General features: G+C 38.4%; 1 protein-coding gene across 2 annotated transcripts in view; it reads left to right on the plus strand.

The window, feature by feature from the left end:
* LOC126469893 (tyrosine-protein phosphatase 99A-like) overlaps positions 1–12,239 on the plus strand; it is a 483,039-nt gene extending 470,800 nt beyond the window's left edge. Inside the window, exon 14 of one of the 2 annotated variants that reach the window (XM_050097234.1) lies at positions 9,840–12,239. In XM_050097234.1, coding sequence (XP_049953191.1) covers positions 9,840–10,040 — 201 coding nt within the window. In that variant the 3' untranslated portion in view covers positions 10,041–12,239. The remainder of the gene's footprint in view (positions 1–9,839) is intronic. The other variant, XM_050097235.1, reaches the window with a different exon arrangement.
* Positions 12,240–13,107: the final 868 nt, after the last annotated feature.

Here is a 13,107-nt window from a genome sequence, read left to right on the forward strand (position 1 = left end):
TAGCCAAACACACGGTGTCATCCCATTTGTTAAATTTGGCTATACGCTCATATTCCTTCAGCCACTTGTTTGGATCTTGGGCATCATCACCAGAGAATCCAGAAGGATGTCTCATGTGGTGACACACAGTTGCTGTCATCGTAACGTCCACTTCTTCTTCTGCCTTCGATAGATTGCGATCTGTTGAATATGGCTCGAACTCTGGTTTCTCACCATGTAAACGGCGGCTCTGTCATGGCCTGATGAGAGCCACAGTGTCGTTGATAATGTGCGCTATCACAAGTTCCAATACCCAGCGCCTCCTTCAGAATAATGTCACGTAGAAGAAGGTGTAATTAGATGAATGACGAACACTAACTTCACTTAACGAAGGTTTATTCAGCACTTGCACATACAAGAGCACGGAGTTAACTGCCTCCATCCAGAACACATACAGTATATACACAGTTACAGAACATTCCAGTACAATAATTCTTGACATTTGTGGATACTTCTAGAATGTACTCAATCCGAATATAGAAATTAAAATTTTAGAGTTCAGGTGACACTTCATGCAACAGTCTTGTATCATAACAACTACACCAGGGTGACTGTGCTACTCAGCTTCTTCTGTGACAATATTGTTACATTCCATCCTGGATTTTCCATTGTTTGATTGTTAGAAGTTTTTGATACTTTTGCATACAATTATCTTCTGTTATCTTCATATAGGTGCTTTCCTTTTCATATTTTAAGACTTCTTTATTTTTTTGTCTCCTCACCATTGTAATAATCTTGTAGTATCATTTTACATGATTGTGGAGACTATACATTGCTTCACCTGTGGCAGGGGACCACCAACATGAGCGGCATATAATTTACTTTTGGTTCTCCACTTTTTCAAAAACACATCCACATATCTGATTTTCCATTTGGACATAGCAGAAAAAAATAAAAACCTAAATTATCTTCAGATTACAAATGGTGATAATACTGTCAGCACTTTTGGAAGAAAAATTCAAAAATCTATAGCAACTTCAACATTTTGTTTCTTAGAATTAGGGAAAATCTGTACCAAAATGTTTGAATTGCTTGAACATGCGTATGTAGAAGACTAGTTAAACCACATTCTGTGTGCCAATTGATTCAAGTATTTTAAAGAGGGTAGAACATTGATGAAGGAAGACCAGTCAATTAGATGAGCTTCTCCATCAGCTGGTGGTTATCTTGTGGTGATTGTCTGTTTCTTGGAAATTGTCAGTTAAAAGTTGCTGTGAAAAAGTGAATCACTAACAGTCAAGAGATGACAGAAAATCAAAATGATGAAAAAAAAACTCCCTTGAGAAATGTGTGATGGGGAATTACTTGTGTCTGTGGCTACAAAATGTAAACAAAGGTGCAGTTACTATTGTGATTGGGAAAGTGTCTGTTGCCAAAAGAAAGCATGCATGTATAGATCCATCATCTAAGTGCAGATGAACGTGTTCTTTGATTGACAAGATGCCATGCATCATGAGTTCCTAGCCTCTGGGCATACAGCAAACAGAGAATTGTATTAAAGGTTTTTAACAATTTGCCTATGATTTGTGTGTATAAAGAAGGGTGACACACACACACACACACACACACACACACACACACACACACTATTAGCTCCAAGGCATTGCTACACAGCTTGTTGGAAAACCAAGACTCCTGAAGCAGCTGTAAATTATACAGACATCATCAAATAAAACAGCATTATGCAATTAAGCTGGACATAGGTCCTGATAAACTTTGTGCTGATGTGCTATGAACATTTCATGGAGGGTTTGCTCGCAGGTGTACTGCACAGTATTTCAGTGCCATTTTCCTCAGGTGCTGTGAGTTTTTCTGTTCTGTAGACTCACTGCCTGAACTCCAACCACACCATGAAGTAATGTTGGTCTCATACTGCTGTTTACAGCTGGGTTCAATTCCTGACACCCACTATGCCCCTTGGTGCTCTTTCTCAGAGCCCACACTGATATCCATGAAACATAAATTCCATCTGACTTCTCCAGCTCTGTTTGATGTGATGGCTGGCAAGATTCCAAACCTTGTTTAAATTGAAATTTCCATCCCTGTTTATTGTGATTTGTGACAGTTTATTTTGTGAGATTCCTTAATTATGCTGTCCCAGAAACTTTGCCTTTGCACTACAAGATCGGTCTCATCATATTTCATTTCATGATTACATATGAGGCAGTGCTCAGTGACAGCTGATTTGCTTGGTTGTTATAGTGGAGTGTGTCACTGATGTTTCTTGCATCTCTTTTCAACTTTTCTGATAGTTTGCCCAACATAAGACATGCCACATTCTCATGGGTTGTGATATATACCCAAATGCAGCTTGGTGAATTGTCGAAATATCGAGCATAAAATGGAAATGATAAATTGGCAATGCACATGGAACCACACCATCAATCATGATGACAAAATCTGTGGGAACATTTCCTGTGCATTTTGAAGCAACACTAACTCCATTGAATGACATTCTGCAGACTATGCTTTGTGACTGACCTGCTTCAAGGTGTCTGAGGAATCTTCCCTGCAAAACAGGTTTCAAATAGCATCTCTTTGAGATTACATTCTAAACATATATAGCGATTTCTCACAATCATTATTTAGATTTTCCTGTTTTTGTCAGTTATGCTTAACTTTTGACACTAGTGAACTTGCAACAGTGTACCTCTAGAGACAAATGAGGATCTAATAAATGTAACTGAAAAATAATTTTGTTTTCACTTTTAAATGTAAATTTAAAATTTTGTCATGAATGGAAGATGTCGTGTGGACAAAGTTAACAGCTCTGATTTCTGTTACCTAATTTACTAAATTAGGATGCAAGATCTCAATAAATTATGCTATTACTGATAGTCATAACCACCTCTCCCACACAAGGTAATTAAGGTTTTTAAAACTTATTGCTAGTTTTCTCTAACACTTTTTCCATGTCTAATGGTTCCATTATTGGTGACATGTACCAGCTGGTATTCTGCAGAATCAGTTGAGATAAAAATATTTAATTTTTCGTTCTCCCATGGCTAATGGAAATGGTACCATGACATGGAGCATACAATCTCTAATACCAACAAACACATTCCTGATTTGCATTGCACCTCAAATCAATGGTGGTATTGTATTATCATCTAGTGTGTTACATTTTGTATATTATTCTGTTACCTTCAACATTCTTTAGTATTCAAGGAGTCCTTCTGAAACTATTTGTGTGTGTGTGTGTGTGTGTGTGTGTGTGTGTGTGTGTGTGTGTGTGTGTCCCTCAGTAGTAACCTACAAACTATTGCATATTGCATTTGTAATCAGTGTGACATGCACAAATCTCACACTTACATTAACAGGATGCAAACGAATAATACCTTTGAAAACTTTCACTTGTTACAACTTTGACATGTTGTGCACTTCATTCAAATATTTCTTCTGCTTCATCAAGGTTTTTTTAAGACTTTGGTGTGTGCTACCAATCTTCCCATGTGTGCTTCATTATTTTGTGCCTCTGAAACCTTGCCTATGTGTCTGCAGATCTTCCCAAATGTAGTTACCCACTCTCTAAGTTTTGTCAAAATCTCATTATCCATCACACACCAGTTCTTGACATTCATTCACACTTAATTATCAGTTCCCATGGATTAAATGTCTGTTACATTACCTTTCACACATGATCTTTCATGCCAGCTCATAGTTTACCACGTGCCTTGCATTGTATAACACTATTGTGGTGATTTTCATACCTTGTCTCTTCAAAGGTATCAATCAAATTGTGTTTTCTCTTTTTCAACATTACACACTTATTTTACTGATTATGTGTATGTTCCAGTATGGCTTCATTGATAGTGTCAACTTATGGGTACAATCAATTCCAACTGCAGCAATAGTGCTCTCTAGTGGTGAGGTTATCCATAAATAATGTCTTCCAACTCAGTGACACTACTTGCTGTGTGCTCAACTGAACATTTCAGTAGCCCAATTTTTGTCATCTTTCATATTCTACTTACTTACTTCCTTTGTTTACATCGACAGATTACAACTTTAACGTACAGTACACAACCACGGGTCATGTATTATTTGATTTATTTTGACAGGTTTAGCTTATCAAATGTGAGTATCCTTAAACATTCATTGCCCTAGTGGGAACACTTTAAAAGTACTACACAGTGCCATCATAAACAATTTGTGCGGCTGTTCAAGTACAAGAATCTAGAGAAATCAGTGGTGGCCAGACACAGCCTTATGTATAACCATTATTAGATTAGATTAGATTAGATTTACTTTCATTCCAATTGATCCGTAGTGAGGAGGTCCTCCAGGATGTGGAACATGTCAGAAAAACAACAATACATGACAAATATTTACAACTAAAACAAATAAACTAATGTACCATTCCACAGGTCCCTAGTGGAATGATCGTCATTTTTTAATGAACACTATATGAAACTCATTTTACAAATACTAATGCACTGAATTCAAAATAAAAAAGTTTTTATTTATTTATAATGTAATAAACATGTAATACAACTACTATAATACTTATTTACAATGAACACATTACTGCACTGAAATTGTGCATAAGTTATTTTGTACGTATATATATATATATATATATATATATATATATATATATATATATATATATATGCACGCACAAATAAGTTGGTTTTACTGAGAAATTCATCAATGGAGTAGAAGGAGTTGGCCACCAATAAATCCTTTAGGCTTCTCTTAAACTAAATTTCATTGGTTGTTAAGCTTTTTATGGCTGCTGGCAGGTTATTGAAAACGTGTGTTCCTGAGTAATGCACACCTTTTTGTACAAGACTAAGTGACTTTAAATCCTTGTGAAGATTATTTTTATTTCTAGTATTGATTCCATGAATTGAGCTGTTGGTTTGAAAAAGTGATATACACTCCTGGAAATGGAAAAAAGAACACATTGACACCGGTGTGTCAGATCCACCATACTTGCTCTGGACACTGCGAGAGGGCTGTACAAGCAATGATCACACGCACGGCACAGCGGACACACCAGGAACCGCGGTGTTGGGCGTCGAATGGCGCTAGCTGCGCAGCATTTGTGCACCGCCGCCGTCAGTGTCAGCCAGTTTGCCGTGGCATACGGAGCTCCATCGCAGTCTTTAACACTGGTAGCATGCCGCGACAGCGTGGACGTGAACCGTATGTGCAGTTGACGGACTTTGAGCGAGGGCGTATAGTGGGCATGAGGGAGACCGGGTGGACGTACCGCCGAATTGCTCAACACGTGGGGCGTGAGGTCTCCACAGTACATCGATGTTGTCGCCAGTGGTCGGCGGAAGGTGCACGTGCCCGTCGACCTGGGACCGGACCGCAGCGACGCACGGATCCACGCCAAGACCGTAGGATCCTACGCAGTGCCGTAGGGGACCGCACCGCCACTTCCCAGCAAATTAGGGACACTGTTGCTCCTGGGGTATCGGCGAGGACCATTCGCAACCGTCTCCATGAAGCTGCGCTATGGTCCCGCACACCGTTAGGCCGTCTTCCGCTCACGCCCCAACATCGTGCAGCCCGCCTCCAGTGGTGTCGTGACAGGCGTGAATGGAGGGACGAATGGAGACGTGTCGTCTTCAGCGATGAGAGTCGCTTCTGCCTTGGTGCCAATGATGGTCGTATGCGTGTTTGGTGCCGTGCAGGTGAGCGCCACAATCAGGACTGCATACGACCGAGGCACACAGGGCCAACACCCGGCATCATGGTGTGGGGAGCGATCTCCTACACTGGCCGTACACCACTGGTGATCGTCGAGGGGACACTGAATAGTGCACGGTACATCCAAACCGTCATCGAACCCATCGTTCTACCATTCCTAGACCGGCAAGGGAACTTGCTGTTCCAACAGGACAATGCACGTCCGCATGTATCCCGTGCCACCCAACGTGCTCTAGAAGGTGTAAGTCAACTACCCTGGCCAGCAAGATCTCCGGATCTGTCCCCCATTGAGCATGTTTGGGACTGGATGAAGCGTCGTCTCACGCGGTCTGCACGTCCAGCACGAACGCTGGTCCAACTGAGGCGCCAGGTGGAAATGGCATGGCAAGCCGTTCCACAGGACTACATCCAGCATCTCTACGATGGTCTCCATGGGAGAATAGCAGCCTGCATTGCTGCGAAAGGTGGATATACACTGTACTAGTGCCGACATTGTGCATGCTCTGTTGCCTGTGTCTATGTGCCTGTGGTTCTGTCAGTGTGATCATGTGATGTATCTGACCCCAGGAATGTGTCAATAAAGTTTCCCCTTCCTTGGACAATGAATTCACGGTGTTCTTATTTCAATTTCCAGGAGTGTATTTTTAATGACAAATTTCATTAAGGAATAAATATATTGGGAAGTAGTAGTTAGTATCCCTAGTTCCCTAAACAGGCTTCTGCAGGATGTTCTTGAGTTCACACCACATATAACTCTTACTGCACATTTTTGTGCCCGGAAAACTTTAGCTTGGCTTGATGAATTACCCCAAAAAATAATCCCATATGACATTATGGAATGAAAGTAAGCATAGTATGCCAGCTTTTTCATTTTTATATCCCCTGTGTCTGACAAAATTCGCATTGCAAACAGAGATTTGTTAAGACGCTTCAGCAGTTCTGTGGTGTGCTCCTCCCAGTTGAATTTATTATCAAGCTGTAATCCCAAGAATTTAACACTGTCCACTTCTTCTATCTTCTTGTCATCGTATGTTAGACATATACTCGTGGGACACCCCTTACAAGTTCTGAACTGCATGTAGTGTGTTTTTTTCAAAGTTTAGTGACAAAGAATTGGCTAGGAACCAGTGATTAATGTCCACAAATATTTTATTTGCTGATCTTTCTAAGACTACACTTGATTTGCTATTTATTGCAATGTTTGTATCATCAGCAAACAAAACGAACTTGGCATCTGGTAATGTTACTGATGAAAGGTCATTGATATACACAAGAATAAGTAAGGGCCCCAAAATGGAACCTTGTGGGACCCCACATGTAATTAGTTCCCAGTTGGATGATGCCTGATAGCTTGATACATGTCTCTTTCCTAATAACACCCTTTGTTTCCTGCCAAAGATATAAGATTTGAACCATTTTGCAGCATTTCCTGTTACACTATAATACTCTAATTTACTTAAAAGGATATTGTGATTTACACAGTCAGATGCCTTTGACAGATCACAAAATATACCAGTTGCCTACAATTTTTTGTAATTTTCACTGTAAGCGTAGATAGCCTTCTCAATATCAGAACCTTTTAGAAATCCAAACTGTGACTCTGACAGTATGTTATCTGAGATAAGATGGTTATAAAGCCGACTGTACATTACTTTTTCGAAAACTTTTGAGAATGCTGGCAACAGTGAAATTGGACGGAAATTTGATGCTATTTCTTTATCTCCCTTCTTAAACAGTGGCTTAACCTCAGCATATTTCAGCCATTCAGGAAATATTTCACTGATAAATGACTGGTTACACAGATAGCTTAATATGTCACTTAGCTCAGAATCACATTCTTTAATTAACTTTGTTGATATTTCATCATACCCACTAGATGTTTTTGATTTTAAAGATTTTATGATGGACATTATTTCTGTTGGGGTAGTGAGGGTCAAATTCATATTATGGAAGTTGCTTGAAATTTCTAGTCTGAGGTATTCCATAGCAGCATCTACCGAACCTGACAACCCCGTCTTTTCGGTAACAATTATTCATTCTGGAAACATCCCCCAGGCTGTGGCTAAGCCATGTCTCCACAATATCCTTTCTTTCAGGAGTGCTAGTTCTGCAAGGTTCGCAGGAGAGCTTCTGTAAAGTTTGGAAGGTAGGAGACGAGGTACTGGCAGAAGTAAAGCTGTGAGGACCGGACGTGAGCCGTGCTTCGGTAGCTCAGTTGGTAGAGCACTTGCCCGCGAAAGGCAAAGGTCCCGAGTTCGAGTCTCGGTCGGGCACACAGTTTTAATCTGCCAGGAAGTTTCAATTATAAAATGTTTATTAAAAAGTTCTGCAACACTATACACATCTGTCACCAATGTATCATTTACTCTTAATGCTATTTGTTCCTCTTCATGTCTGGTTCTACCGGTCTCCTCCTTCACTATATCCCATATTGTCTTTATTTTGTTATCTGATATGACTATCTTTTCCTTGTAATATATTTGCTTTGACATCCGTATTACAGTCTTTAATATTTTGCAGTATTTCTTGTAATGTGCTATAGCATCAACATCGGAACTGTTTCGGATTGACAGATACAGTTTTCTTTTTGTTTTACAAGATACCCCTATTCCTCAAGCAATCCATGACTTTTTTGTAGACTTTTCTCTAACGTTGGTAAGTTTTGGGGGAAAACAGTGTTCGAATAAGGTAAGCACTTTATTAGCAAAAGTGTTATATTTTTCATTCATGCCATGAGCACTGTAAACATCAGTCCAGTGAATGTCTCTGAGGAGTGCCCTAAAATAATCAATTTTTGGCTTATTGATTACCCTCTTGAGCTCAGATTTAACAGATTTTATATCCTGTTCAGTATCAACATTTAACAGAAGAACTGCATGTCATGGCCTGAGAGGCCATTGACTATTGGTTTTATAATATAATTTTGTTCATTGGACTTTTCAATAAAGATATTATCAATGGCTGTTTGTGAGCAAGTCGCTACCCTAGTGGGGAACTTTACAGAGGGAATTAAGTTGAATGATAGTGTTACTAACTCAAATAAGTTCTGATTGGGAGAGTCTTTAAGGAAATCTACATTGAAATCACCAGCAACCACTATTTCTTTGTTTTTGGTTGTTAAATGGGCCATTACAGCCTCAAGGTGGTTTACAAACAGATTAAAGTTACCTGCAGGTGCTCGATATACACTTAATATTATGAAGGATTTTTTGTGAAATTCTAATTCTGTTGCACATGCTTCCATATGCTGTTCTAGGCAAAATTTATGAATGTCTATGTTCTTAAATTTATGACAGTTCCTAATGAATGTGGCAACTCCTCCTTTCTCCATTTCTGATCTACAAAAGTGAGATGCTAACCTAAACCCTGTAACACTTAAAAGTTCTATACCAGTGGTCACATGATGTTCAGAGGACACACTTATTCTAGTCCGTGATTCACAGTACTTGGACTCAGTCATCAAGGAGGCTGTGTAAAGCGAAAACTGCATTAACAACTTTAAAAGAGTTATGAGCTATGCATTCAGCAGTACATGGAAATAAGCACTTGAAACTTCAGACCAGTATGCACCATATTGTAAAATTACACTACAGGTGACGTATCATCATTGACACTGCTATGACCTCTGGCCATAGTGGGCACAAAAATCAGAGCACATTCCACAAGAGGTAAAAAAATGTTGTCAATCCAAGTTAAGTGTTCAACTAGTCAAATAAAATCATTTCCTTTATTGGTGCCTGATAAATTTGAAACAGACAGAGAGAAGAATTACAAACTACACAACCCCCTTTATGGTATAGAATATGCTCAAACCTCTCATAAGGTGGAGAGCTAATGATCAAATGGAATAATTCTTTGTCAGTGTTATTGATGTGGTGGTCCTTATATTTGTAAAGCAAGCATTGCCTTCTACAAAATACAAAGTTGTGTTTTTCATTATGCATGGTTCCAAACAATGTAAGGGGGAAATTGAGTGTGAGTTCTGATTAGAAGGCTTTATTCTGCAAATTACTATCATACAGATATTACTTTATGCTGAGTGGACTGTCTTTTCACAATATCACAGATATGATATTTTGTGGACCTAAATCTTATGTCTAGAAAATGATTTTAAGTGTTATTTCTTTCTTTTACAGGACGATTACTTCATGATGTACAAGGCATTAGCTTGTCTAGTGAGCAATGCTGCCCATCATCCAGTACCTATGTCTGCTTCTGCACCTCCTGACTTGTATCTTACTGCAAATGGCCATGTGAATGGTTTTGTTGGAACTACTAATGGTTGTTCACAAGCTCCTTCACGAGGAACTGGGGACGGTGAAGAACAACCTGTGTAGACTGGAGGTATAAGGCAAGCTCTGTTTTATAGAATTCTGTTTCTGTGAAGTATATGTACATACTCTTTTTCTGAAGAAAGATCAGCAGTAAACCACCAAAGATGTTACAGAATACATAACACTATGTATGTGGTGTCTGTTCTTTTGGACATGTCCGGAAGAACAGACACCACTTTGATTCTGCAGCCACTATGAATCAAGACACAAAGGAATTAAAGGCAATAACTGCCAGTGGGCATTGATTTATATCAATAGGGCAAGTTGAACATTTTTTCACTCTCAGATCTCCTGTTTACTACACAATATTTGGTGACCACACACTACTAATGTAATACCTCTGCTCATTAGCCTCATTACTTGTGGCATCTCGCCAATTTCCATAAGAGTTCAAGCATGGTGTGCATCTGCACACATCTGAAAGAACAGGCATCATGTTGATACTGTATAACTACAGTGATGATGGCCAAAGATGCCTTCAGTGCAGATCCACATGAAGCTCAAACACTTAGGAGAAATGGCATGAGGCTGCAGGTAATGAGACTAATGACCAGGGCACTATATCAGTCATGCGCGGTATGAGTTGAGAATTTGGGGCTGGAGTACTAGAGTAGTCCATGTGGTTGTGGTGACCACTGCATTGGGATAGTGTAGTGGTCAGCACATCTACCTAGTAAGCAAGAGACCCGGGTTTGAATCCTGGTCTGGCACAAATTTCCATCTCGTCCCCATTGAAATAAATCAGTGCCCACTGGCAGCTGATGTCTTCAATTCCTTTGTGTCTTGACACATAACACTGTTGCAGTCCAAAGTCAAGAAATTTAGCCATAATTGCTTGTATGTTTATGAAAATGATGATGGTATATTACTAGTTGTCTGTCTCTGTATCTAAAATTAGTGTTATATTTGTCAATAAATGTATTTGTGTATCCCTTCTTTTGTTTCAACATGTTGTTGATGTTTCATGTACCTTTAAGCAGAAGGCTGTTGTTAGTTTCCAAGATGTAATAGCATGACAAAACATGAAAAGAAATGTGTGTAGTAGTCATTTGTCCCATTAGTCCATATTTGTGTTATCGAAATTAAGTGTTACAAAATGTGAAACTTAGCTGTGTGTCAATCTGAATTTTATTAGTCATTTGCTGCAGTTAAAGTCAAATGCAGTAGTTCTAGTCCCAGATATTTGGTGTGACACTGATTTATGGAGGGTGCAGGCAAATTGGCATATATATCATTGTGTGTTGGCTGTAAGCTTCAAAGCTACCATGGATTGGTGGTAGATGTGAGGCTGCAAGCTTATGTGAAGAATGATCTCACCTGTCTTATAAATTAACAGCAGATGATGTTATATGTATTATTTTAGTATTAAAATGAATGTTGTATGTAGCTGTTGAACATAAAAGAATATGTGTGATATGTGTTAACTATGTTTCACATTGTAAACTCAGAATTGTGTGTTTCTTTCTCTGTGATGTTCAATAACTATGAAAGATCTAAGACAAGATGCAATTTTATCTCTGAACTGAAAATGTTTGAATGAAATAAAGTGATATTTATGTTAGACTGTTACAAATGAAGATTAAATTAATGTTTTGTCAAAACTTGGTACTATACTGTGAAAGAAAAAAAAATCAATCCTGCCTATTTTATTGCTCTACTTTTTAAGCAGCTAAAAAATGAAACTTTGCTCATGATAGACTTCATAATTAGCTTCATGATCAGTCAAATGTCATCAAGCTTTCAATATGATGTTTATCATGTGAAAAGTAAGTCCAGCAGAAATTTCATTTTTAAATAATTTTTGAGACATTAGTTTTAAGTGTTTTATACTGTATATATTATAGCTTTTTATGATTGTTCCATGAGAAACATGTACCACACATTATTGTTGATACCGTACCCTTCCTTTACTGTTCCTAGTATTACATTATGTAGTTCATCCAATAAACTGGTCCTGTTACTGTGTGCATGACAAAAACATGACAAAAAACTACATAAAAATGAACTGAATGTTTCTGTGTTGTAATAAAAGCTTTATTTGTCGAATATAGTTGTTATCAAAAGAATATGTCTCTGTCTACATTCATTCAACATGTTAAATGAAAACCAGTTTCAAAATCCATACTGCAGTTTTTGTTTCCAAGTATATGTACCTTGAGAACATGTTTCATGTAGTGAGAAAATATTTTATAAATGTGAAAAATTAAATACATTATTATTTACAAAAACTTCGCGCAGTTATTTACCTCACAGCCTAAAGAAAAAATTGATAATATTTCAAAAGCTAATTACCTTGAAGGCCAGCTACATTACAAAGTTTTTAAATGTTGTTTGAAAGATTTATTTGCCTGTTATAGAACTATATATAATTATTGTGATGGAAAGTAAGCTGTTTTAACATTGTTGAATGGAGCCCAGAAAACTTCACAGCTATAATTTGTGAAACTATATTCACTGGAAGGTCAGTTTTGAAATTTTCTTTAGTGAAACCCTGTACTTGAAGAGATATTACTTGATTATACAAAAGTTACTATGAGCCAAAAGTTAATAATTGCAGAATGCAGAACAAAAGACTGGACAATATGGTTGCAGTGATCATTGATATCCCTCTCCCTCTCCCCCTCCCCCTCCCCCTCCCCCTCCCCCTCCTCCTCCCCCTCCCCCACCCCCTCCCCCTCCCCCCCTCTCTCTCTCTCTCTCTCCCTCTCACACACACACACACACACACACACACAAACACACACACACACACACTCTCTCTCTCTCTCTCTCTCTCTCTCTCTCTCTCTCTCTCTCTCTCTCTCTATGCCATGAAATACACAGCTCCACACAGAAAAACAATATATTGTAAATTCCTCTCGTGATACAAAATGTATGTAAGAAACTGTCAAGTTAATAGTTCATTTATTTATTTATCCACCTGTAGACAATAAATATTGTATGGATGTTGTCCAAAAATACATGTAAATTGTCCAAAAATACATGTAAATTTATGGGAAACAATTTAAGGAAAAGGAACAAACAAAATTTTATATTAAATGGTACAAACAATAATACATACAAAATTGTA

The sequence above is a fragment of the Schistocerca serialis genome, chromosome 3, assembly GCF_023864345.2.
Source record: "Schistocerca serialis cubense isolate TAMUIC-IGC-003099 chromosome 3, iqSchSeri2.2, whole genome shotgun sequence".
Lineage (NCBI taxonomy): Eukaryota > Metazoa > Arthropoda > Insecta > Orthoptera > Acrididae > Schistocerca > Schistocerca serialis.